The 27711-nt window shown below is 40.5% G+C and overlaps 3 protein-coding genes across 5 annotated transcripts; 2 read left to right on the forward strand and 1 right to left on the reverse strand.

Annotated features, from left to right (window-relative positions):
- Positions 1 to 11194: 11194 nt before the first annotated feature.
- Positions 11195 to 12330, forward strand: CG4229 (uncharacterized protein). Its single transcript, NM_140646.4, has 2 exons — positions 11195 to 11270; positions 11458 to 12330. Exons 1-2 carry the CDS (start codon positions 11268 to 11270, stop codon positions 12223 to 12225), a joined length of 771 nt encoding a protein of 256 aa, NP_648903.1. The 5' UTR covers positions 11195 to 11267; the 3' UTR covers positions 12226 to 12330.
- Positions 12331 to 17819: 5489 nt separating this feature from the next.
- Mipp1 (Multiple inositol polyphosphate phosphatase 1) lies at positions 17820 to 27706 on the reverse strand. Of its 3 annotated transcripts, none has more exons than NM_001300153.1 (6): positions 26646 to 26773; positions 19981 to 20239; positions 19405 to 19641; positions 19091 to 19332; positions 18948 to 19020; positions 17820 to 18889 (listed from the first exon to the last, which is right to left on the reverse strand). In NM_001300153.1, exons 2-6 carry the CDS (start codon positions 20233 to 20235, stop codon positions 18293 to 18295), a joined length of 1404 nt encoding a protein of 467 aa, NP_001287082.1. In that variant the 5' UTR covers positions 20236 to 20239; positions 26646 to 26773; the 3' UTR covers positions 17820 to 18292. The 3 variants fall into 3 exon arrangements, with proteins under 3 accessions (NP_001287082.1, NP_730177.1, NP_524109.2); NM_168672.3 differs by lacking the exon at positions 26646 to 26773 and adding an exon at positions 27638 to 27706 and having other exon boundaries at positions 18001 to 18889; NM_079385.4 differs by having other exon boundaries at positions 18001 to 18889.
- On the forward strand, positions 21122 to 21672 carry UQCR-6.4L (Ubiquinol-cytochrome c reductase 6.4 kDa subunit-like). Its single transcript, NM_001259865.1, has 2 exons — positions 21122 to 21304; positions 21424 to 21672. The coding sequence occupies exons 1-2, from the start codon at positions 21225 to 21227 to the stop codon at positions 21560 to 21562; spliced, it is 219 nt and encodes a 72-aa protein (NP_001246794.1). The 5' UTR covers positions 21122 to 21224; the 3' UTR covers positions 21563 to 21672.
- Positions 27707 to 27711: the final 5 nt, after the last annotated feature.

Consider the following 27711-nt stretch of genomic DNA (forward strand, 5'->3'; position numbering starts at 1 on the left):
CTGTTGAAATCGTTTTAAGTATTTATACAAAAAATTAGCAGGGCGGCCGAAAGAAGTTCGATGGTCAATCGAACGCAATCGAACCGCATTAACACATATTTGACGAAACGCCGTTGGCCAAGTTAAGACGTCTTCAGACGTGTTCGACACTCCCAGCCGGATATGTTCGACGTTTTGGGCCCTGACAATGGTCATTGATCGTTAAAGAGCTGAAGATTGGCGTTCGGAGATTATTATTATTATTATTATGTGTTTGCCCATTTGCTCTGCACTATTTGATTGCCGAAGAATCTGTCAATATTATCGTTAGAGATTACCTTAGACCATACCATTCCATACCTCATTCCCTTCCGCCATTCTACAAATATCATTTTTCCCATATTTATTCATTTCTTAATGTTTTCGGGGGAGGGCCTTCGAAGCGTGGTTTCAATGTCGCCCTCGCAAAGGGCCAATGTCAAGTGTTTTGGGCCATTGTAACAATTACACCAACTGCAGGTCGACGATGACGGTGCTGTACATACATATAGCTGAATATATTGTATGTATCTCTTCGATCAGAATTGTGTCGGGGAAGTCACGCGGATTACAGCGGATCGATGTAATTTGTTGCTGCATCATTCAACAGCAATTAACCGACTTATCGCACTTGACCGGTGCTGTAAAATGGATGTGGGTTCAAAACACCGAGGGCTCTTCAACGTTTGAAGCCGGCTTAAGATGAAATTGAAAACGAAACTCCAATTCGAAATCGAAAACATAGACAAAATGAAAATGAAACTGAATCATCCACAAAGGAAATGCATGAATGAAAGCCGCACGAGAAGAGGGAAAGCCACAAGAATATATTCAATCAAATGTCATAAACCAATCGAAGCTGCCACAAATCCGTTTTATCAATAAAAATATTAGTCTACCAATCTTCCTAAAAAAGTACTATGTGATGAACTTTCATACGAGATGACGAACCTGAAATACCCTATAAATTGTACGCTTAAATGAGGTGTTAATAACTATTAAATTTAGACTATAGAGTATAAAATAATTTGGCACATATGCCGATAAGATTGTAAAAAGTATGCTAATATAGCAAGTAAATAAGAAGATGGGACAAACTTCTAAAAATACTTCACACTTGGCTAGGAATTAATATTATTCAAACCAGTAAGAACAATTTTTTTATTTGTTTTACTTATACTTTGTATTTACCTCTACATTGCGCAATGATATGATAAGTCTTGGTTTTCAAACAATTTTGTTTAGAGTAGCAAAAATGCCAACATGACTGTGGACGGCAGTCCACGTAGTGACGAAGCGCACCAGAAGAACGTGCGGAGGGGACTATCGGACTATATATCGAAACTTTAGTTGTACCAATTGGGAATGCCCCGCTAGTTTATCGGGAAAATAGATTTACTTCGTTAGCAAGTGTATATATAATTTTCTTTGATATATAATTTCGGACTTTAGATGGGCAGCAATATAATTTTTTGTGCGTTCAGAACACCCAAAAGAAAAAAAGCTAAGCTTTTTATCTATTCCCCAGTGTGGCGAGCAAACAAAACGAAAAAAAAACGTTGGGTAAATGCTTTCAATTTTTTTGGATCCCCCATTACGACCTGTCCAAAATCAGCTACAGTTGCAGTCCGATTTTTCCTGCCAGTTCAATTCAATGTATTTTTTTGGCTGGCTACGCAAATCGAGGATTAGAAAAAATTGAAAAACTTCCCCACAGCGCCCACATACCTAAAAAGAAAATAAAATCTAATGGTTTCGCCCCGCCAATTTCACTTCGCTCGCACCAGTTTGCGTAATAGAAAGCAAAATATTGAGTTAGGAATTTCAACTGAGCCACGACCACACGGTTTAATACCTCCTGGTTCATTTGGAGGCGACTTGAATTAAAATTCACGCAAAAAGTGGTACAAAAAGTTTTGAATACGCAGCTGTAATTCTCGGATGTTTGTTTTAGAAATAGTTCTAGGCGAGTATTCTGGGAAATCGGGTTTTTTTTCGAGCAGCTGCCACTTGGGGCATTTTCATGTTTTTGGCCAAAAACACCATCAGCACAAAGCCCCCAATCAAACGAGGTGAACATACAATGAACAAACCGAGAGGGAAAAACTATTCATTTTCGTCTAATGGTCCATTCACTCAGGCCCAATAAATTGGTAAAAACCTTATGAACAGAGCCACAATTCAGATTTGATTAAGAAGGAAAAATTTTAATTCATGATGATACAATAAATACATTAAAAATAAGCCTGTTGCATTTATATGTTGCAAAATGATATGAGGTTTTAAAATAAATAAAGTGCAAATTTTATTTATTTACATTACCATTTAATGGAATCTCACATCTTATGCATTTTCCAATAGCAAATTATATTTACGATGCAAGTTTATGATTAACCTGCTAAAATGCAAACTATCTTCACATTTTATTAGTTATTTGTCCCAATTCAGCATATACATATATCCTTTCGAATCCCAGTAGATTGCAGCTTCTCCTGGCTCTTTGGTAAGTCAATTGCCCTAACCTCCTTAACTCCCCCAAACTCTGATTGATGTTTGCCTTCAGCTGGTGTAAGTGTCATTTGCATGCAAGACTTGCCAACTTCGGGGCACACATTCGCACTATGTATAGTATAGTATATGCTCGTAGAAAACTGAACAAAATGTAATCACGCCATGAAATATGCAACAGATGTGCAGCGGAAAAGCTGGAAAAGAGGATACATGGGTGGGCATGGCGACGGACAATCTGCAAACAGGCAACAAATTAGAGGCAATTCACGTGCCTGTCAACTTAACACATTACGCTCCAATTACGCGCCTTGGTAGGGCGAAGATACATACCAACATGCGTACAGGAATCGGTTCGTCCTGTTCGTCCTGGTTCGTCCCGCGTTCCTCAAATATCACTTTTCGCATAATAAAATCAGTTGGATCCGGTTGCCTGTCGTCTTAGCTCTGCCGTTTGGCAGGATCGCAAAGGAGTGGGCCCAACCAATCGGCTTGGGAAATGCAATGCATACTAAGCAGTCAAGGGGGAAAATGGCATCACTTATTCAACAGAGACTGCTGCTCTGGAAACATCGAATCCTGGCCCAGGACAAGCAATTCCAGAAGGTGTAAACCGAAAAGAACATAGGAAGAAGAACTTTTATGACCTGAGGAAAAATTTAATTACAATTTACAGGTTGACCTCTGTCAACCCTTTTCATCAGGTAAACACACTAAAAGAAAACACAAAAGTGTTTTTCCTTTGGAAACTCTTGACTGAATTTTTTTAGACATTTAACTTACTTTTTAAAACATCAAGAAATAAATGAACTATGTACATGGAAGGAAATATTTGTCAACAAATCTGTGAAATATTTTTCCATGTCATAAGAGATAACCAAATTGGAATTTAAACAAGTGAAAGTCTTTAGATTGAAGCAAATGGTCTAGAATTGTCTAGATAAATGTGTCCATTGTGTGTCTCCATTCGTTGGCATTGAACTGACCCCGAGCTGAAACTCAATTAATTTTGAAATCCTTTTGGCAAAGTGTTGTGCCAGATCTCCTTGAACTCCATTCCCTTTGGTCCTTCGGTTTTATTTATTACATTCCATTCCCGTTTTGCTGTTGATTTGCCTCGATTCTCTGCCGCTTTGGGTCGCATTGTCAAAGCGAATTTAATTGTCTCAATTATGCGCTAAATGTCGCCAGTTTCCAACAGCTTCCAACACAACTCCGACCCAAATCAAGCCAAGGTCAAGCGCGCCAGTATCCTTTTTCATTGGGTTCGGCGATGGGTTGACGTTGGTCTGAGAAACCAAAGACAAGTTGGTGACAAGGCAACTTCATTGAAGCAATTTTCACCTCCTTCAGAGGCACCCAAAATGAGGCAAGGCGACGACCAAATAATCAAGTGACTTACTAAAAAGTTAACGCAATTTTGTGGCAACTTCAAAAAGTTTCGTCAACCCTTTTGTGGTGGCGCCTTGTCGTGGCCTGAAGGAATTTCGCGGATGCCACCACCACCTCATTCTCCGGCTCCTCCTCTTCCGCATCCCTTTCCGGTTTGTTGCCCCCTTCCCGTCAATTCTCGCCATTACGCTCAGTTGAATGCACTTTTGTGCCTTCATTAACATGCCGCGAAAAGGACGAAAGTCCTTCAGGCCTAGGGACATTTCTCATACAGAATGAATTGCTGAAATTGTGTGGGAATCTGCTGACTAATTCTATAAGTATAATTACATTTTAATTGTAATTTTATTAGTTATGAATGGAAAAAGAGGACGATGTTCCAAATCAGTTTTATTTATAGTATTAATAGAAGGCCAAATGGTATTTTAACATTGATATACCCATTTATTATTTATTAGTAACTGGAGACGCTGATTGCACTTAATTAAATCCGAGCGGTGCAATTAAATGTTAGTTATCGAGAATTAGTATTGGCTTGACATGCATTTAATTTGAGTTTATGACCCTAAAAAGTATATTTATTGTTGATCAGTATCACTAGCAGAGGCAATTTTTTAACTAGCTAAGTTACGAGTATCTGATTATAGCTTTTTCACTTGTTTTTAGGTTGAACTTTAAAAAACAACCTCCACCTCTCTTAAATTCCAAGAAGTCCACCCTGTTTTCAAGAAAATTTCAGACCATGAGACCCATTTCCAGGCAGCCTGCTTATCAGAATAGATGACACATGGCGATCCCCACCCAGCGCAAAAATCGCATTAGACGCACTTGCCGGCGTGTAATGCGGCGTATACGTAATTTGCTTTACAGGTAATTAAAAAACAACACACGCCGCACACACCTGACGGATTGAGTCGAAAATTTTCATAATTTCACACTTAGCTGGGCAGCATTTTCGGTGGAAAAAGCGGATGACATCTAATCAAAAAGCAGGGATTACGGCCCCTCTATCTATGCAATCTCGCAGATACATACATATATAGAATTGAGCAACAAAAACATGCAAAGCTTACATTGTGTGTGAACGGTTTAAGTTGCACGTGTGCGTTAACGTCTTTTGCGGTTGACGTTTACAATTTTACGCCGAAACTAATTATATTAACTGGGCTCAAAGTGGCCGCGCGCTCGAACAGAATCAGTTTATGTAATGCATATGAGAGTGGGCACAACATCCTCGTCCTTGGAACATCAACACCACCCACAGCAAGCAACGACAACAGCAGCAACAGGGCAAAATTGGTGTGTAATTTCCAATTAAGCTCAATTTACCGTGGTGGCCAAGGATACAAAGTGCAGAATAGGAATGTGGCAAATTGCTGGAACAAGATAATCGGCAAGGACCATCAACTAACCTGTCCCCAACGCCAGGGACACCTTACATAAATAACAGCTCCGTGTTTGATAACAAGGATACAACAAAGGGGAACTGCGCGGGGAAAGTACTTGGGGATTAGTGGCTCGATATCAACCTCTTGGCGAAATTAAGAAAAGTGCTTAAAACAAAGCAATAGTAGTTGCAATCAATCGTATTACTATCTTATTATAGCAATTACTTAATCTTTGAAGAACAAGCAGAAGCTTTCTACTTTAATGAATGTTTCCTTACCTTAAAATTTGAATTACTTTTCTATTACTACAAAATCTTTCACATCACAACTTCTTGAAGAAAAATCTTTCTAAATGTACCTTGTATGTATTTTTCCATCAATTTCCCTTCACCTGTAAAACTTTGCCATTTTGTATCGCCTTTGCCGCTTCAAATGGTGCGTAAGTCGCTGCCGAGCAACAGAAGTCAGAGGTTATGCCAACTAATTAAGTCGACAACTGATGGCAGCAAATTTAATTGAAACGAATCTGCCGCTTAACAAGCTGCACAAACAAAGGAGCGAACACGAAGGACCTCCTCCTGGCCAATATGTTCATTCCATCCCATTGGCCATATCGAAGTCCGACTCTCAAAAGTAGAAAGTCGTTTAAACGACACGCCAATTGTGTTTGCCGTGTTTGCCCTCGTTATTTCAGCCGTATTCGAACAATTATTCCATATTAAATTCTGCAGAGAGATACAGAAGCAGAGCGAGAGTGAAAACAAATGGGTGAATAATTAAAAGTAAATTGAAATTGAAGTGCGTCGAACTGAGCTCAAGCTGTCTGCTGCCCAGAAGACCTAATTAAAAAAATATAAATCCGGCCAGCTAAGCTCCGTGTATTCCCCCGCCATCCACCTCCACATTCGAATTAACATTCGCAGTCAGGTTTCAATTGAAACAAAGTCATTATCCTGTCGGGCAGTCCGTGTGGGTGGAATGTCCTGTTCGCTGAACTCACCGGAATGCTGCAGCTGCAGTTTCCCCTAATTTGTTGACTTTTAAAGTGAAACGGAAAGCTCAAGCGGACATCTGGAGAAAACTACACAGAAAATAAGAACATAAAAATAACTTACCAAGACCAACTTAATAATATTACTTATCAGCCATTTTTAAATGTTTGTTAGTAGCTTATTAGTAATATTAATATTTTTTTACTATTATTAAGGCAATCAAGTAATTTATTTATTGGTGAAATTTTTAAGGAATCCCTATTTTTTATTTCATTATTAATATATAATATATACATATGTATGTATACAGTAATTTTAGTTATTTTTCTAGTGCACTTGTTCTGTGATTTTCGGTATATTTTCAGGTGTAACATCATTCGTGTCAGGACGAAAACCTAAAATTTGCCAAACAAACAGATCGACAAACAAACAAACCTGCGGAGGGCAAGGCAAACAGAATCAAATTGTTGCTGTTTGTTGACCTATGTACTCCCACCATACAACATCTACATTTTTAAGGAGCACTCCACCCCCCAACCTCCCTTCACCTCCCCATCCCCACTGGACTGGATTCTTATTTGTTTTCATTTTCATTTCTTTCGAACGAACTGCACGATGGGGGAAGCGAAGGTGACGGGAAACGCTTTTCGGTTGCAAGGTGTCTGGGGAAATTAACAAAGCCGCAGGTGCAGTGCCCTTCGCCCAAGAGTTTTCACGACCTGTCCTTCGTTGAATCTTAATGAAATATGTACAGGGGGAACGAACATCAAGCGTCAAGTCAACGAACTTGCCGCCAGATTTTGCCGGATAAAATTACGCATACGCCACGTTGAACAGCCGAACAATAAATTCCCGTTTCTTAACCCTTTTTCAGCGCTCGCCCAGTTAATTATCACGATCCAGTGCACAGCTAATTGGAGTTTAACCTTTCGACCGTTGCGATACTTTTGGCATTTTTATTTATTTAATCTCGCTGGTGGAATAATAATAAAATAAGCCCCTAGGAATAGTCCAGTGCTTGTGTTGCCTAAAATAGCTTCGAAAAACGAACCATTTAGCCGCTTTTATCTAATTGCCAAAGTCTCGATTTTCATTTTGTCAACGTTTCGCAATCGTGGCTCGTCGTTTGCGAAACATTTTCGTTGGCACGTCATTTCGGGCTACATAAATTTAAATTGAATTTTAAAAATTCAGAAGCCAAAGAACACCTCCGAAACGATGAATGCGTGGGTGTGTGGGGAGTGCCTAATAAAAACGTTTGCTTTGCCATCGATTTTCGGATCGTCGACTTCAAAAATTTCCGTCTCGAGTTTATAAATATTTATGCGAGGTGCTTTTCGGGTTTTCCCAGCCACCCTTCAACCAGAGTCTATGATAACTAGATGGATGGACGGGAGATGGGAAAACTATAAGTTAATGCGAGCTAAAAGGCACCAGGGACACGGTGCGTATGATTGATGAGCTTTTGCGGTCAAGTCATTTCCCAGTTTTGAGCAGCAATTGAACATCTATATGAAAACATATGTATGTGTTTTCTGATTTGTAAACTTTGCTGTTGAGTTATTTGGAAAAGTTGAATCTATATTGAAAGGGTTAAATATGATTTTAAAATGAGCTTACATATACATCAAACAACTGTACACGGAAATTGAAAACCAAAAGGTTTTGCTTACAACTTTTCATTTCTAAATAATGAACATATATCTTAAATTTTCATATTTGGAGTGCTTGCATATTTTATTTCATTTAAATTATTACACATTTGAAGATACTAAAAGTTGTTTAGTGAAACCTCAAATTTTCTGGGGATTTAAAATCTGTTTAAAGAGTTCCCAAAAGTATGATTTTCAATTTCCCTGTTTACTGGTGACAAACCAACTTTAAAGACAAAGCTTGAGTAGCACTCACCGTTGGATTTATCATTAGTACAGCTCTTGAAGCTCAACAGATACTCACGCCCACGATTTCAAGTTTCCAGCGGCTGCAGTTCATCAATTTTTCAACAACTCTGACAGCCGAAAGCGACTTTTCGGGCACATCATATTGTACATCCCAATGGCAGTCAGTGGACCAACTGAGACACATGTAAGAGCTAACATGTGGAACCGTGGCTTAATTACCTGCCCCAAGCTGTTGCCATTAACAACAGATTTTTGGCCAACCCAATCGATGATTAGGGCTAAGGACATGGCAGTTCGCAGGACCGAATTCAATTAAACTGTCACAAGCCACAGAATGAGTGACTTGGATTTATAGTCCAATTAATTGAAGCAACGTCAACGCAAATGTAAAATTAAATGATTGCGAATGCCTGTCCGCAGCGAAGAAGACGGATGCCGCCTGGTTGGTTGGCAACATGCAGGCGAATTTGTTAACAAAAAAAGGATTTCCATGTTGAGATTTGCCAGCATCAACGAGTCACGATAAAAAAAAGGAAGCACGCAACGGCGAAGAAAAGAAAGTAATTTAAATTTGTAAATCGATAGGCTTGACGGTGGAAGAACCCTTTTTTTTTGCAAACCTGCCGCTTTTTTCCCTTCTGATTTTTTACGTGATGCCGCGCCCATTTAAATTTTATAAATATTTTAACTTAATGCCAGCCGAGCGGTGGCCGACGGCGCCTAGAAGTCCTTGAATTTGCATAAACTAAAGACAAACTGGAGCCAGGACTTCCACTCCTCTTGGCTGCCACTCAAGTGTTCTCTATTTTCGACTGGGGTCTGTCCTTTTCGTGGACCTTAGCAAACATTCTCAAGTTGGCTGCCGTGGGAGCCGCGGGCTGCTTTTACAGCCTCTTTTCCAACCCCTTTGCCAAACCCATTTCCACCTGCCTGGCTTACAGCGACGATTTCCACTCAAGTGCAGGACCTTACAGCAGCTTTAACGTCTAATGGTCCGGATAAGGAATGTCTTATCAAAAATATCAGGTTTAATAGGATATCACTATCACAATAAAGGCTATATGAACTTATTCACAATTTTCTTTAAGTAACAGTATATTAAAGTGTAGTGGGACAACACATTTTTCGACTTAATGAATTTTGCATACATACAAATAGCTCAATTAAATATATTTATCATAACATTTCAGACACTATATTCATATTAATGGAAAATGGAATGAAAATGGAAAACAATATATTTTCAACGTTTTCAAGAAATAAGTGCTCTCATCCATCGATATTCTTGTCATAGTTATATTAAAGGCTTTTTTATATGCCATCTTTAACATTTCACTAAAATATGTATGTTTACTTAACCGAAGTAAATAAAAGTGGAGAACCCCTCACCTTCATTCGATTGCCGTTTATATTTTACAATGCTTTCAAGACATAAGTTGTCCTATCCATCGATATCCCTGCCATCCCTAGCTTAAAGTCCTCAATGGTTCGTTTCATTGACCCAACATGCAAATTGACTGTGAAACAAACAGGCAAGAGGCAAATAGACAAAGTTTTACATATGTATAGAATCGAAATCAAACACACACAGACTGAAATCAATGAGCCCCGCACAATTTATGTCTCAACATATCCTATATGCCATCTGCATGTTTCTGGGTTTTTTTTTCTGCCTATGCCGGGTTTCGCTATAAATTATTTCCCCCACATGGCAAGGCAAAAAAGTCGGCAAATACACCACCGCACTCGTCCTGCAAACATAAAATATTACACATGAGTGGTTTTTATGCAAAGAAGCTGGGCAAGAAAAGCTGGGCCTCCTCCTTCGACACTTTAAACTTGGCTAAGCAACAAGTTGGTCTTCTTTTTACGGGTCGATCGGTGTGGCAAGAATTATTGCGTTGCGGCGGAAACTTTAAGAGCCAACGGAAATTGTTGCCGCCTTTTAGGCCGACAACCAGGGAATGATTTATGTGCCACATGCAGCACGGTGGTGTGGGTTTATCCCGCCGTGGGAGTACAAATCTCTTACCAACTTATAACCATATATACGATGGCACGGGTCGCACTCGTTCATTAACAATTCATTAAATGCCACCAGAAAAATTAAACGCCAGGCTAAGTAGGGCAAATTTATGCTTGGCTGACAGGACAGCGAAATTGGCTTTCAGATGTGGTTAATATATATATATAGGTAAATGTAAACATGGGTTACAGTTGCGTAAAAGGTATCACCAAATAATGACTGGCATTTAATTTAAATAACAATAAGTACGTAAATTAGTATTGCTATATGGATGGATGATTGATTGATACATTTACATATCAAAGTAGTTGCTTTTTATAGATAAAAGTAACAAAGAGTGTTTGCGAGCTCATCAATTTTTTTTTCGGCATAAAGACCGCAATTGAATTTGGTAAATGTAATATGCACAATTATGTTTATGCCTATTAAATGACCCTCGGTGTTTGGTTAACAAACGCAAATACATGGTCGAAAATGAAAGCAATAAATAATTTTCGCAACAAGTTCTGATGACAATTTCATTGGCTGTGACAGCTGGGTTGGTTGCGCCCATTTTCCATGTAATACGCATTAAAATTAACTTAATTATTCACCGCCAGGCAATTAGCTGTGCAAAAAGCGATCCAAATATGATGAGAAAATAGAATAGAAGACTCTCAAAGAGTACTTCCGCACAATTCGACAGGCCTGTGAATTAACACCTCAAAAAATATATATTTACAGCTCGAAGAAAAAACGTTATGAAAATAATTGAAATAAAAATGCGGTGCCTAAAGGTCAAGTCGACGAACGAGGTCCAAAACCTGGACCACTTGACATTGTCCAAAGCAAAACTGAGGCAAGACGAAGCACCCAAGAAGAGCACTCCACTCTGAAGTGGCTCCATTTGTTACTGGCCTTTTTGTTTTTGGTTTCTCTAATTATGGCCGAACTCGCTTTTGGCTATATATTGAGCAGTTGGCCATTAGCAAATCATCAATCAGCTCAGGCAACTTTCAATTGCAAGACGCAAATCGTAAACCCGAAAAGGCAAACTTGAAAAATGGTAAGTCCTCAAGGATTTGAGTTTGCTGCAAAGGATTAAGTAAAGTCGCTAAACAAATCAAATAAATTGATCAAAATTCTACTTGGAAAGGAGGAATTTAAAATGGATTTTGGCTTAAATAAAGAATGCAAAATAAAATTCAACAAGCCCATGAAAATACTTCCACTAACTAATACTTATTTTCCAGAAAATCTTCTCGCTTGGTGGTGTCCTTACCCTCTCCGCTGTGGCCAGTGTGGCCCTAGGTGCTCCTCAATTGGAATCTCGGCTGCGCCGCGATGTCTCGGAACTGGTGGATCCCGCTGCAGTGGAATATCTGCCTCCTTCGGTCACCGAGGCTGTCCTCCTGAACGCTGAGCCTGTGGAGGCTGAGGCTCATGCCGATCCTGCTGCCCTGGAAGCCGATCCGGAGGCCACTGTCCTGGGCGATGAGGGCTACGAGTACCGCACGGTGCGCCGCCTTAAGCTGCGCCATCGCAACCGTCGTGATGTGTCCCATTTGCAGCCAGCCAGGCAGTATCTGCCACCCAGCACCGCCTACTTGCCACCTGCTCAGGAGGCGCAGGCTGCACCCGAGGCTCCGGCAGCTGCAGCTCCACCTGCCGATGACACCGAGGAGGTGGTGTCCGCCGCCGAGCCCAAGGTGAACCGGGAGTACCTTCCGCCCACGGAAGCTGCACCAGCCGCTGAGGAAACCACCGAGGCGGCTGCACCCGAGGAGCCAGCCGATGTCCGTGTGGTGGATGTGCCCACCGTTTCTGGGCAACTGCTCCAGGATGGCTACCACTACCAGCAGCCGGCCGAGATGCCCGCCGAGCTGAGGGAGGCCGCTCCCGAGTATCTGCCTCCGATCGGCGGCGAGGAGGTCATCGTGGAGGGTCCAGCTGGAGGCGAGAGTGCCGTCCTGGGCAGCGATGGCTACCAGTATCGTGCCATCAGGCGTTACAGATTTTAAATTTCTCAATTTGCCAGCGATTTGCTAACGTTTTGTTCCACCTTTTAATTGTTGTTGATGTTTTTTAATTGGTCTAAATAAAATACAATTTTCGAACAGTACACTAAAAAATTGTTTAATGCATTATTATAGATAGCGGTGAAAAGTTGTAAATTCCTGGAAAATGTAGTTTCACCTGATTGATTATTAATAATTAATGCATATTTAATGCGCAGTGGAAAAGAAGAGTAATGCGATTAAAAGGTTCAACAAAAAGTAGATAAGTTTTTGTAATGTATCCCCTTCTTCCTTTTTTAAATTTATTTTCTTCACCTCATTGAAATATGCAAATTTTTGAGTTAATTAAGTAAATCTTTATACATGGCAGCATGAATCAAGTAAATACACACTAAGAAATTGCTCGATTGCACAATAAATCCCCAGCAAGGACTTGATTCCCAGAATAGTTGCAAGGTCTTATGTATTTATATAATTAAAGTCAACAGGCTTATGGGCTACAAACCTGTGGCAAAAGCAAACATAACATTACGTATACGCACTGAGTGGGTTTGAGCTGCGCAGTCAGTTGGCTTACTTGTATGTACATTTCAGCCTTGTTTAGTGTCAATAAAAGGGCTTTTATATGTGAGTCGTCAATTAGCTGAATTTATGCCCAACTGGCATAGCTGGCAGCTGCTCCCCTTTGATGCCACCCCCCCCCCCCTCTACGATATGAAAATCGTTGAAGGATTTTATATTAATGCTCGTCCCGCATCCTGCCACGCCCACTGATTCTGCCACTCGGTTGCCATGGACGCCTTTGGATCTTAATTAATGCACTTGCGCGTTAACTCAACTCAATGGAAATGAAGGATGGAGTACGTTCCGGAAAATGTTCCACACAGAGGAGCAGCATTAAGTGCTCACTCAAGTTAAATTACTTTGACGGAAAAGCGCAGATAATGACCAGCTCGTCATTTTTACACACTCACTCTTCACTGGCCAATTTCTGCTGGCGTTCGCATCCGGATCCTCTTCTCGTTTCTTCGTTTTTAAATTATGAAATCAATTGTGCGAAATTCAATTAAAATCTTTGCACTTTTTGCCGCTGCACAGTTCCGGGCATGCGTATCGAAACGGCAGGCAATCTCAATTACATTCCAACATCTGTCCAAATATGATAAGGCCCTACCAACATTATACGCATGTTTATTTTAGGTCCGAATGGCCCCCGGGGAATGGCAAACGAAGGGTTTGGACCGAGCTGCCTCTGACAGCCCGCTTATTGCATATTAAATTGGGAGGACAGCGGCACAAATCAGAAATCAGGAATCCGGAATCCGGAATCTGCCAACGGGAGCAACAAGCCGAGCAACAAGCGGCTACATTCGTTTTGAGTGCTCGCCCGGAAGGACATTTGTGTTGTGAGCAAAGGAATAACAAAACCATGAAGTAGGGACAAGCATGACATGTGGAGTGGGCACTTCTGGGGTGTTTGGGCTAAAGTGACGCCGGTGATGGGAAATGCTGCTTAACAAAAAGACAAACATATTTGCGAAATCGATTTGCTAAAACAATTTTTTAGATGACAGTTTATATGTCATTTGATGGAGCCAGCAGGAATTCAAACTTCTAAACCTTGATCGTTATTCGCTTGTTGCTGTGCCAATGCCTACTGCTTAGGTGCTATTTTGAGAATCGCATAGAAAGGCGCTAAATTCGTATTATATTCATATTCGCATTATACTCAGTAACATAGCTTTGCAAATGATATAGAGGTAAGACAAATATATTTAAGAATCGTTACTCTTACTAGTTACTAGCGATTTTAATTGCTTATAAAATTATGTGATAATATATGAAGGTAACTAAATCCATCACAATTGCTATGTATCAGATAAATTTATCTCCAGTTAAACTAAGCGACGGATTATCTTTAACATTACCTTAACAATGACTTGTAAAACGTGAAAAATCCACACGAAATTCCACACCTCAGTCTGGGATAAATCGAATTGCCGCAGGAAGTCAATTTCGTTGGCAAAAAGCCGGCGCTGCAAGTGACAGACTCGCCCTGTGAAACGTTATTAAAAATTATTATGCATATTTATAAATTTAATTTGTGCATTACAGCGCTTTCCGACAGATAACACGTAGTATGTGCGGTGGGCGGACGGGCTGGAATCACTGCAGGCCATTCGAGTTGAGCTCGTAAATGGCAGCAGATATTCATTCCACAACAGGCTGCGTATGCAGGATATTCCATTTTGATGTCCTTCCCTTTCCCTTTCCATTTCCCTTTCACATTCGGTGTTTCTTCCCTGCGGTGCATATTTCATACACGCTTTGTCTTTCGAGCGGCGAGCATAAAAAACAAAGGATGCCAGGATACGAGATACTTTCACACAGACGGTCGCCTGTCAAGTGCCGCGTTTAACGGTCCTCGAAGTGGCATCCTTAACCGAAGGATGTGACTTTTGCAGGTGGCCCCCTTTCCCCCTCTCTCCCTCTCTCCATTCTCAGTGATCCACGACGGTGGAATGTTCGGTTTTGGGGGAACCACTTTCGTCTTTAATCAATGTCTCCAGCTAATTGAGTGCTAAAAATAAATATAAATTCAAATGAAATGTCTGCCGTTTCAACTTTTTTTGTAAGCTGCCAAATTTATGAGCCCAATTTGCTCACGTTTTAATATTAATTGTGGATAATTTCAGGGGAACAAAAAGGCACTGTACGTGTTTTGTCGAAAGGTAGACAAAATTATAAACATAGATATTAATATATACATTTAATTGCCAAGAATTCTTCGAAATATAAAGAAACATAATTTAATCACCACTATATTAGAAATGATGGGAAAAGATTCCAAAACTCTCATTTCCTAACCACATTTATTTACAGTTTATAAGAAACAGCTTTTATCATTTCCTACCCCTGAAGAACATTTGATTCGGGTTAATCCTTGCTGTCCACGGCAGGATCTCAACTGGTTTCAGTCCGACCCGAAGCCCAAACTACTATTAGCAATTCGGTAATGGTCACTCATTTGTGTGTCAGTGAGCTATGAATAAGCAATTCCGAGCACTGCTCCGCCTGTCCACAGCTGGAGATGAAACTTTTGTGACCTCCGGACGGAATCTGACCAGCAGCAACAGGCAGCAGCTGGACTAGTGTGAGCTGGTAACCGAAGGACCCAGAATGCCTTCTGCATACACTGCTCCGTGTGTGTGTGTGTTACCCGAGGAACGGGAGAGGTATATCCAGGCCAGAAGCTTTGAAGTGCGTCAGGTAATTGGTTAATTATTAGGCCTTGTTTGCTACTCCGACTATCGCCTGGAGGCTCTCTGCTCAGCAGGGCAGCAATGAAATGCCCGGATAAAATTTAATGGCTGGTCATCGCATTGGATTACACAACCGGTCAACAGGCAGTTATGGACACCACATGTTCTCATAACTAATAAGGGACTTCTCTGCTGGGTGCACTTCAAATATACCAAATTTCAAATCCTTGCACAGGCCCGGGTAATCCAATCCTTCCAGCGGGTATCTTGACTATTAAGTGATGTTTGTGGGACTTAATATTAACATTAAATTTGTATATAAAATGTATGAATAAGAATAAATAATGTTTCACTTTATCCATTTGGAAATACAACTAATGTATGTTAATATTCGGTTTCGTGTATTTCTGTGTCATGATTTTTGCTGCAAACACAGGTGAAACTCAACTGTGGGAACAATTCCCAAATTAGAACGAAGTCAGCACTGCTGGTAATCATTTTTCACTCCAACTTTTCATTTTCCATTTTCCACACACGCACTGAACACCCACACACCTGCGCGTGTGCGTGTGTTTGTGTGTGTATGGTTGCTCTTGACTTCTGCGTTGGAAAATTAATAGCTTGACCACAAAAATTCTTGTAATTTTCCTAGGGATTTTGTCCAGCTGGCAGAGAGAGAGAGAGAGTACATTTTGGTTATCAAAGCAATTTCTTCTTTGTTGGCTGTACTTTTTTGCAGTTTTTGTTTGCCTTGGTCATTTTAATTAAGTCAAAGTGTTTGCTTACACACACAAAAACTGTGGGAAAAAACGAAAAGTACAAACATTCCGGGGTAAATATTTTTGTTTGAAAAATACTCCTGGCTTATGCACTCATCTCGATGCAATCTGAATTTTTACTACCGTTTAATCTCTTCCTCTCATTTGTCAGATGGATTTATTATTATTTATTAATTATACCGTACGAATGAATACTTAATGAGTGGGAAAATGAACTGACTTTTAAAAAAATGTGTAATTACTTTCCTTTGATTGTTACAATTTTTCAGTGCAATTTTATAAATTGACGCTATATGTTCTCAGTAGAATGAACTAATACTTATGTGTAAATTAACCAAAAAACTTAAAGTTAAACTTATTAATTAAAAATACTTCTCTGGGTGAACATATAAACTCGAATACATTTCAAAAACTTTGAGCTGTGCTTTTTAAGAACCCTATTACTTATGGATGAACTTGTCCTTAAAGTAATATTTTGGTATTTTCAAGAAGTTGTTAAACTAATGAAAAGCAGTCACTTAGACAAATCCTTGGATGGATATCAACCAGGAAATTCGTTGGAGTTGGAGAGGCAAAAGTGCCAAAAGAACACGTACACAGCCGTCGGTGCTCAGGTGAACTAGAAGGACACTCAACTAGCTGGGGCAGACAGTAGGCTGTGGATTTTGGCAGGACCTCGTGGGTGGGCGGGGTAAAAAGCCGTCAGTTGGGCTGCCGTGGCAACGCTCAAATGGCCAAAACGCCGGTAAGTCGAAGGCGTACGAGTGAGCGAAATAAAAAACGCATATTGCGTAAATTTCAATGTCAAAGGCGGTGGCAGGTCACAAAGTCGGTTTTTTGGATTCGTTTTCGGATTCGCTGGTAGCCAGGACCACGACAATCGTGGGCCGAGGAACTGAAGGAGACAGGTGCGTGTGCCGCACTTATGAGTGGCACTTAGTCTGGCCTAATACCCATCATTAGAGCATTTAATAGGAAACACGTGACGCTGCATAGCATCCAACATGCCCCTCCCCTTCCATTATCCTCCTCATGTCGCTGTGCGAAAATCTAAAACAGTGAAAAAGTCCGGGGTATGGCACTTTAAAAAGGGCCTACGGTTTTCACACCCGAAAAGGATTTGTCAAAGCTGACTTTTGCAGAGGGAGATCGGGTGTGGAGGGCAGGATGCTCCTCCAGGCTAGACACAGTGGTCGTGGATGGCACACTGATTGTGCCTTGGGAAGTGTAATTAAATTCGAATTTCTTCAAAGTTTTAAGCCGGGGATAAGCGACTTGTGCGTATTTACATTAGGTTTAGTATTTCAACTGATTACATTAATTACTAACTTAAAGATTAGGTAGATGATTTCATTAAATGGCCTTTTAAGCATATAAGCCGTATCTATAAACAAAGCGAAAACCTTTGCCAAATAAATGTTGTGGAAATTTTCCAGTGGAGTTGCTGAGGTAGAGAACATTGTGTATTCATTCAGGTGTTATTTCACCTTTAAGCCTATATTTCTGTGTTATATATTCTGTATATTTTTATAAGTGAAAGTCCCAAAATAACTTAGAACCATTTTATTAAAATTTCAAGCACATTATTGATTAACTTTAGTGTTTTACAATCCCACTGTACTGCTGGAAAGCGCCATCTAGCGCTCGCGTATGTGTCATATAAATTCTACATGAAATATACATTATACATGCAGCAGTTGCCTTGGCGCCAAATTAGATCACATTCAAACCACATTCACATTTTAAAGACTCATTTTATTCAGTTAATATAAAGCTAATTCTGACTGGAGCGCCATCAACGTTCATTAAGCGTTTAGAAAAATCGTTAAGTTGAACATTTCAGTATCTGGTTGTGTGTGTTTTTTGTGTGTAGTGTGACTTCTTGACTGTGTGAAGAATTGTGCTGTTGCTGGATTAAAAGTAAAAAAATCTAAATCGAAAAATACTTGACTGACATCCGCCGCGTGGCGTCCCTCCATTTGGTACGAAATTTGTACATTACGAATTAAAAACTAATCTAATCGAAAGTTAGTGCATTAAGTAGACCAGCATGGCGGCGAGCGTGGTGGCCAGAAGTCCGCCAACTCCGGATCCCAGCGATGGAGCACCTCCCGTCCGGCAGTAGTATTCTCCACAATCCGCATCCGCAATGGTCTTGTACTTCTCGAGGACATCTGACCACTTGCACAGACCGACGCTGCACCAGTCCAGCTGCACGGCCTGCTGGTTGAGGAAGAAGACCACCTTCTCGCGATCCAAGTCCGCCGGACAGTCGTATTTCACCGCCACGAAATTGGCGGCAAACGGATCGATCAGGCTGCTCTTCCAACGGCGGCTCGTCAAACTATCGTAATTGTCTGCCCGCAACTTGATGTCGTCCTTCTGGATTCCCAGCGCAGTTAGGAGAGTTAGGAGACCAGTCGAGTGACCGAAATGAGCTACCACATGCGGCGACACCGGATTGCTCAGGTGGGTGAGCAGGTCCTGCACCAGTCGGCAGTTGAGATGTGCGTTTTCCGGGAAACCATAGCCCGAGCCATAGTAGTACTTTAGATCTTCCAGGTACTCAAAGACCGTTATTTGCTCCGGCAAGAAGGCGCCGCACCAGACGCTATTGCGGTCCACCTGTAATTCACAGTTGACCAATTAACTTTTCTAAGAATTCTTCGAAAAACACACTCACATTCCACGCCTGCTCATAGCGACACATATCGTACATTAGCTTGATGTCCGCCTCCTCCAGGGTGTAAAGGAAACTGTGGGCGAAAAATTTCATTTTTAAAATCTTGCAAAATTCTTGGCAAACTTTACATTTTTCAAACTTACCCCAATCGAGTGGAGATATCCGCCAACGTGTCGTTGTACAGCTTCGACTGATGAAACTTGTAGTACTCAGAGCCCTCATCCTTGTAGTTCACATTCTTGAAAGAGGAGCAATAGTCATAGGGACGCAGCAGCAGATCCTGCTTGGGAATCTCGACGGGATGAGCAGCGTTTTGGGATCCAAACAGACCCTCGGCGAAAGCCTTGAAACTTTCCGTGGTGCGCTGGGTGTCCGTATGGCGGAACTAAAGTCACAAATAAATAAATATATATACAATATATTCTTTATGTGAGCTAACCATTTTCAAAAGACCCACCTGGTAGTAAGTGTCATTATAGTTAGCGGTCAGCACAGTGGGATAGTACCGCTGGTACAGCTTGGCCGTGCCCCTGAGATCCTCGTAGCCCTGGGCGGTCAGATACTCCTCCATGTCGGGCGTTATGCTGCTGTTCCACTTCCACAACTTGATGGCAATCAGATCCGTCTGGCAGAGAGCATCCGTTTCGGGCTTGGTCCTGGCCACTTGGTAGTTGTTAATGATGAGATCGCGCAGCTATAAATGATTATCATAAATAATCAATTGAGCTACTTTATTGAGTTTACAAAAACAAATGGCCTTTAATGCTGGCTTTTGAATGGCTGTTACTTGTGCTGCATACAAATGATATATTTGTAAAGATTACAACGTCGTAAATTTTACGCAGCTATAGCTCATATTTGTTGGCAATAAAACGTTTCCTAAATGGGCAGCTTGGCTGTTAATGAATTATGGCTTAGAAGTTTTGTATTCACTGAATAAACTAATAGGTTTCACTTTCGCGAAAGAGTTATTACACTCTGACAAGTAAGAGCATTGTCATTATCTTTATCTAATCCTAAGTGCACGACTCACCTCAGCCACCCTGGACGCCTTGTTGATCATGCTCTTCTTGGGCAGTCGTGTGCCGTGCCTGTGAAAGATCCACATCTTCTGGGGCTGACAGCCGGGCACCAGGTACTGCTTGTCAATGTCCGTGCCCTTGACGATCTGATAGGCGGTCTTCGAGGAGAACTGGCGGGTCTGGAGGCGGGAGGTGTCCTTGCTGAAGCAGTAGTCATCTTGGGCGATGGCCACCAGTGGCAGCAGTAGCAATATCAGCAGGCGCATAGCTCTGGGGAAATTCAAATAGAAATACAGGATGGGGTTAGCTGGGAGGCGGCAAAAGGGTTGCCCGAACATTTAACGGGCCCAGCCTTTGGTTGGGCGCATATCCTTGAACTGTCGTCCTGTCCAACTGGCTGTGGCTGCCCTAATGGACACAACGAGTGTCATATGTGAAGGCCCGCTGGAAGCCACCCACCTCAGACAGCGGAAAGGTGTGGCATTTAAATTGCTTCGCTGGCGTCTGGCAAGGAACTTGGCAAGACAATTTGGGAGGGGCCCACAGAATCGAATCGAATGGAAATCCAGTCGGAGTTCGGAAGAAATGCCAGCACACACGCACCCACACTGGGAAAAAATGTTCACTTAGTGTTATGCCTAAAGGGTGCCTCATCAAAACATATTTGCCATGATGTATTTTAATATTTAATATTTCAAGCACATTGCATAAGCGATCCTTGAAGATTTTGGAAACTTATAGAAAATTCTTTGCAATTTTTTTTATATTTTATTTTTTCCAGATTTGACGCTACATTCTTTTTCTCAGTGCACAGAAGCGACACAAAGAAGTAACCTCACTCTGGCCCTGAAAATTAGGCTAATGATTTTCGCTTGGCCCTGCTGACAAATTGCTGCAGTTCTATTCCTCCACGTGGCTTTTAGTCATCAGCTCGAGTCCATCAAGCCAACTCCAACCCCTGTCTCCACCTTCACACTCCTTTTCCAATTAGGTCAGGCCAACAACAAGTTGGGATTGCTCATAGATTGCTCATAAAAGATTGTAATGTTTCAATTTAGTGCCCGCATCCGACATTGATTAATCAATCCCTTTTTCAGTTCATTTCGATGGGTCCATACAATAGCTCATTAGCGTGTTGTAATTCGAACTGACTTCGTAGATAGTTATAATATGAATTTTGAGTGACAAGCTGGCCCGAGGCTATACTTCTAAAATTTGATAGCAAGCGAAATTCTTTCAGAATCTAAAAATCAAAATGAGTTTAAAGAAAAAAGTATGTGGTCTATGGTGCAGGCACAAACCATCGAAAAATCAAAAAGCATTGGCCGTAGCCTTGTAAGTGTGAAGATGAGGCAAAGGGCCAGAGATACCCAGAGTTGCATTCTAAGCAGAGTTGCCAGCCTGGCCTAGGAAGCACACCCAGTATTGACATAAACATTTTCTTATGTTCACAGCGCACCATCCGCTGCCACCTTTGGGATGGCTGCAGCATTGGCTGTTGTTTACTATACCGATTGGAAAGTAATTGCCGGATGGATTCCCCTATATAATACCAAGTTCCCTAAGCCTGAAGACCCTAAGAAAAAAAAGTAATAGGAGATGAAGGCTGCCGCTCGCTTATTTTTAGTCTCTACGCTTGAACAAAATCGTATTCTTGAAGATCGTGACTTCTGGGGAAAATTATACAAATAAACGCTATTACTGGTATTCAAATGTTTTTTCTATGCATTTCGGTGCTTTTTGCGGTTGAATGTTGCTTATATTTTGGAAATGCATTTGGTGGAACACGCTTCCAAACAAAATAAATGCTCTGCCAGTCAAAACACAAGTCGAAAGAACAACAAATAGATTGTTGCCACAGCACCAGAAATAGATGATCCAAAAAGCCCCTTAATCCAAAAAAAAAATAAAAATCATCTTGGAAACAAATTTTGGGGTTTTTTGTGTTTACAGTTTCGATCGCTGGTAAATGCAGTTGGGCAACCTGTTGCACGGATGGCATGGTAAATAAATAAATACGACGGATATGTGATGCTGGTGCACAGAAAGAAATTTCGGGTTGGTTACTTTAATGATATTCCCACATATGTCTTATTAAAAGAATCGAATTCAATTGAATTAATTTCTTTATAAATATATAAACATTTAAGTACCATGTTTTAAAGAAGTATACATTGTCTGGTTTCCCAAGCATAATGTTTGAACTTATGTCGTGCCAAGGTCTTAAATTTTCTCTCAGTGCACCTGTGACGTCAGTGGCATAGCATTGACAGCTGCAATTAGCTTATGAAATTTCCAATTACACATCCCATGTGCGGAAGGCCAAAAAGCGATCTGACTGACACACGCATCTAATTTTGCTGCATCCAGTGCCATCTTTGCATTTTCAAGTGCAAATAATTGCCTCACATTCGCATCGCATCCAGCGGATTGCTTGCACTTTTCTAGCGCTACAGATACTTTGGATATTTTCCGATATTTCAGACGATCTGCTATCTGAGACACCGCACCCCCCCCCCTCTTGGGCGGGCACTCCCCTAATCAATTGAATGCCCCTCCTTTGTTTGCATTTTCAACCCATTCCCATTCCCATCGGCATTTTTCTAGTTTTGTGTTTTCTCAATGCGAAATTAAAATTCCAATTTGGCTGCCATCTCGCGTTTACTTAGCTGGCTTTTATGAACTGGGCGAGCAAATTGCTGCCAACTGCTCCCCCCAATCGTTTGTAAAACAGATTCGCCAACTCGGAAAACTAATTTGATCTGTGAGTAATATTTAATATATGATATTCGCTTAATATTCTCCATTGATCGTGACATTCGGCTAATTTGCCTTACTGTGTAAATGGAAAACGGAAAAAATGTGGCAATATTAATAAGGAAAAATGGGAATATGGTCCTGAAAATTAATTACAAATTCGATTTCCTTATTCCATTTACGATATTCACTTATACTTTTGTTTCGGTGTACCCATTGCCTTTCAATAAACTTGTAGTTCTTATTTCTAAGAGATCTGCCCTCGTGCCGGTTTCATTTGTGAATTTCTATTTTTTAGAGCATGGAGCATAAATCAAAACAGAAATATATTCGGCTGCCGTTTTTTTTTTCTTCTGGCTGTTTCCACTTTGCCTAATTTATAGATGTGTTTTTCACTAATTTTTTCTTTGGTATGTCTGCAGCACAAGTCACTGCCAGTGACTCGAAATTCAATTCATCATTTCACCAATTGATTTTTCCAGCACACACTGAACTGATCGATCGATCGATCTCGATCTGGGGATCGTTGAACCTTTTGCGGTGAAATTAAATAATTTCGATTACGAAACACAATTCGGAGATGTGGAGCAGTGGAATGCGCAGATACTTGCATCAATTGCCGGCCAAGTTAATTGATCATACACACGCAAACTTTTCGCTTTTCCAGCGTTTTGCTAGCGGTTTTCACAGCTGCCCGCGAATATGAGAATGGTCGCCCCAAAAAGGAAGACAAGTGGCTAAAAGTGTAGAATGCTTAAATCAAAAAGATCCGCAACTACCGTGCATATTAATTAGCGTACGTGTGCAAATGAGAGGCGGGAGGAGGTGGGCGATTGCCAGGTCGGTCCACCAATTATCGTAATGATGCTCAAGCGCAATTCACTTAAAATCCCCGACACGTCCCCTTCAAATGGCGCATATATCATGAACCGAGATATTACACAGTCCTCTCCTATATGTACATATATGTTGGGTATTTATGGACAGTCTTGGGCGACCGGAACATCCATGTTCCGAGCATAGCATAAAAAACATTGGGACATTGGGCCACATTGGGCCATCGGAAGACAAGGCCATCATCTAGTTAATATGCAGACATCGAATTCCTGCGGGAAAACGGCGTTTGGAGCGCCGAATGATACGAGCATAGTTCTCCGCCTGCCTTTGGGAATCTTTAATTAAATGCGATAGCTCCGAAAATTGCCGGCGAGCATTAAGTACTTAATTTATCACCCAGGGCCCCAAGGCGACCTTCCTCCCCATTACAATTCCGACGGATCTGTGGGATCTCCGGTCTGGCCTGTGAGTGTGTACGTTTGGAAAATATTTGAAAATATGCCGCATGCTTGACCTCAGCGTGACAAGTGAGAAGGGGTGAAGTGAAGAAGTGGGGAAGGGAAATAATGATGGGAATTTTGAAAGAGTTTCCAAAAGTATTTTCGGGGATAGTTGGTTGGCAGGCGGAATATCTGACGTCGGTCGCCTTTCGAATGATATATTCGTATTCACTAATGCCCATTAAAAATCGAGAACGGTGCTAAACTTTTTCGCGATGGCAAACAAGGAAGCCAAATGGAATACTATAATGGAAAGTGTTTCGGTTAAGGTTAAGTGAGCAATGGCCAATGCCCAAATCATTTTGGCACCGTATCAAGAGCGAACGGCTTTTGACAAATTCTGCAATTTATTTGAGGCGAGTGTGGCGATCGTGAGAATTTTCCTCTCTCTTTCGGTTGCTAAATATAAAAGTCGCTAATTAAAGTAGCAAGCACTTGAACTTATTTACACTGTGCAATCGTGCGCGGTATATTATACATTTTTAGAAAGTTTACTTAACTAAAGTACTTAAAATTGTGCAACTTTCAAGACTAAAATGGGAGAAAAACAATATTATATAACCTAAATATCGAGCTTTTCAAGAGCAAACAAATAGTTTGAGATTGGGAAAATCGCCGGAAATCGTTAAAAAAAAAAACAAATAAAAACACATGCCTGAAATAAAAATAAGACCAATTTACCTAATCCCATTAAAAATATGTTTCTTTGTCTGGGATTAAAATAGATTTAGGTGATTAATGTGAACGATTTTGGCAACATTGTTAAACTTGAATGGTTTCCGTCAATATTATTATTGCAATTTCAGAAATAAGATAGAGGAAAATCTCCCTTTATTTGGCAAAATAAGTAAGATCAGAAACCAAACACAAACGCCACATTATTTAGCTCTTCAATAGGGCCAAGCAATTGCTTACAAATTGTGCAACAACTTGGCCAAAACGATTTGAAGGGAGGACAGATGGAAAAACAGTGCTATGGAAACCCAAAGGCGACCAAATTTTCCAAGAGCAAAGCGATCGCAGCAGAGGAAAAACAAGTTCGAGTCGTTGGCCTAAAACCGGTTCTCTTGCCATCTCTACTGGCCAAATGCTTACATATTTGTTTGTTTGCTTTTCCCTAGGTAGTTAGTTGGCCCACATAATGGGCCGAAACTCACCCACGCCCCTCAGGTAGCAAAATGACAAGTATTGAAGCCGTCGACATATTCGAGCGGCAAAAACTCGCGGGAATTCCGAATATTTCCTAGGGCTAAACACCACAAAAAAATCCAAATATTGTTTATATGTGAGTTAAGCGAAAATGAAACGAAATTAAATGTTTAATGTGTCCCCGCGGTCCTTGGAAGGCGGAGAGGAGAGGAGCAGGGCCAAGCAGAGCATGGCGTGTCCAAGTGGGAGTCGCGTGCCCGCGGGGCCACTCATAAATCTGGTAATATTCCCTCAAGAGAAGTTGGCAATCGGGAAGTTGGCCGCCAACAAGACACTTGTCACAACTATTTGTTTGCGTAATTCACCTATCTTTGTGCTACTATCCACTTTAAGTGCACGAACTTAGATTAATCTGCCTGCGACGGATAGACTTAATTATTTTAAGCGCGTTATTAAAACGCGTGCAAAACGCACTCAACTCATTTGAGTCGCTCCACACTCCACTCAGGTGATGCAAACGGCTGCCACCTGCTAATTTGATTGCTCAGCCAACGAAACGCGATTTGGCCACGAATTCTGACAAAATAAAAAAAAATACGATTTGATTTCAGCCTAGAACGTTGAACCTATCATAGGGTTAGATGCACTGCAAGAAACTCTATAGTTGTAGATATAGACATTGGACATTTCGAAATCTTTAAAAAACGATTGCATTTTCTGGAAATTTTGAGTAACTAAAATAAAAATAAATGGATAGGCACATTACATTTAAAATGTAAGATTTTGGAGCTACAACTTTGTATTTCGTGAAATTTTTTCAGTTTTTTCTGCCCTTTGGCGAATAAAAAAAAGTCTCACGCTGCGTGGAAATGGAGACCGAAAAAAAACTAAGAAACAAGCAAAAGCAAATTCGTTCCCAAAAACTGATTAATGTAGACACCTCAAGTTTCCAGCCATTTTCATTCATATGCAAAACGTCGAATGGTAACAATTTAATACTATACTATTTCGCTGAGCTCATCACGAAATCGTACGAAAAATAAAAATAACAGAAATACGTTATTTGTTTAGCCGTTTGTTATACAACAATTATACGTAGGTGACCGCCGCGAACAGGTTTCCCATCAGTGAATTCCATCTAGAAATCTGTGACTGCAAATTACGAAAAAAAAAAAACAGAAACCGCAGGTGCAACTGGGAAGTATCTAAAATTGATAGATAGATATTTAGAGTGCAGTCTAATGGATCAATTAAGTGCTATGTAATTGCCACCGCCAAAATGATCGCGTGAATTTCTTGGTACAAATTATGTGAATTTCGCTTTCAATATACGAATAGACGACAGTTGATGCCTCATAAATTGTGCTCGTGACATTATACCATAATTTGGAATTAGCTAAATTTTAAAGGAGCTCACACACACACACACGCACCTAGTAGTTGGTAATTTAAATGCACTTGGTAAACAATTGAAGTTGGGCAGTAGTTTTCCCTTAGCCGTTTCAAGCGACTTGACCGCTCACGACGTCGCGACCGTTGAACGCTCAAAATGAAACTGATGAAAACGCGCCCAAATCGCCTCCAAGTTGCCTCTCTTCTCACACGTTTTCTCTCCCTTACTCTTTGCTTTGGGAAGTTACGCGATAAGAGATTACATTTTATTAACACTTTGCGCAGGTGGGGAACCGACGCAGGTGAGATGAAGATAAGGAAATAACTCAAATTATAATTAAGTAAAACGACTTCAACAGGACAGAACTATGATAATTAGGATAACTGAGATCATAGAATAAATCATCACTCAATTCACCCATATTTTGTACGCAAAATAAATTTGAATATTCGTATTACCAATTAGTAAGCTACTAATTTTTTATAAAGTATGGAAAACGTTACAAATAGTTAAATCTATACAGAAAATTGTAAATACCATCTAAGTCATGTTTACTTGGTGTTTCTATGAGATCATAGTTTAAAAACCCTATTATCAGCTATAATTCTTTTTCCTAACATTTTTATAATATACATAATAATATTATAATGTAAATCAAAATCTACATGTGTAGATAAACAAGAACTTATACAAAATACATAAATATAATCTCAACTAAACTGATAAAGTGCTTAACTCCCTAATTGCACTTTTCTGTAAATTTCATGGCTTATCGTTATTCCAATCCCGTTTGTTTATTAACTGATAATTTATTTGATAACGTAATAATAACATGATCATTTATTTCCTTGGTTAACATAAAAATGACACCTTTTAAGATCTCATTTAGAAGCTTTTACATAGATAGGTAAATACTTTAAATTAGCTTCGAGTGGTAAATAAATTTAAAATTATCTATAATAATCACAGTTGAAACGTTGCTTTGAAGAAAGAGTTATAGCTTGATTGAAAGTAATTATACTATAGCGTCACCTGATTCAACTAATAATAGAGCGCCCCAAAGTCCACCTCCATCGTTTCAGACGTTCAAGTTTACTGCTTTGGCG

The sequence above is a fragment of the Drosophila melanogaster genome, chromosome 3L (assembly GCF_000001215.4).
Source record: "Drosophila melanogaster chromosome 3L".
NCBI lineage: Eukaryota > Metazoa > Arthropoda > Insecta > Diptera > Drosophilidae > Drosophila > Drosophila melanogaster.

Excerpts from the sequence above, each read along its gene's own strand:
- Mipp1 (NM_001300153.1), bottom strand. The coding sequence starts at position 20,235 with ATGCGCCTGCTGATATTGCTACTGCTGCCACTGGTGGCCATCGCCCAA. Across the intron at positions 19,333-19,404 it reads ATAATGACACTTACTACCAG|TTCCGCCATACGGACACCCA; the intron begins GTGGGTCTTTTG and ends TTGTGACTTTAG. Across the intron at positions 18,890-18,947 it reads GCTATGAGCAGGCGTGGAAT|GTGGACCGCAATAGCGTCTG; the intron begins GTGAGTGTGTTT and ends TGTGAATTACAG.
- UQCR-6.4L (NM_001259865.1), top strand. The coding sequence starts at position 21,225 with ATGAGTTTAAAGAAAAAAGTATGTGGTCTATGGTGCAGGCACAAACCA. Across the intron at positions 21,305-21,423 it reads AAAGCATTGGCCGTAGCCTT|CGCACCATCCGCTGCCACCT; the intron begins GTAAGTGTGAAG and ends TTATGTTCACAG.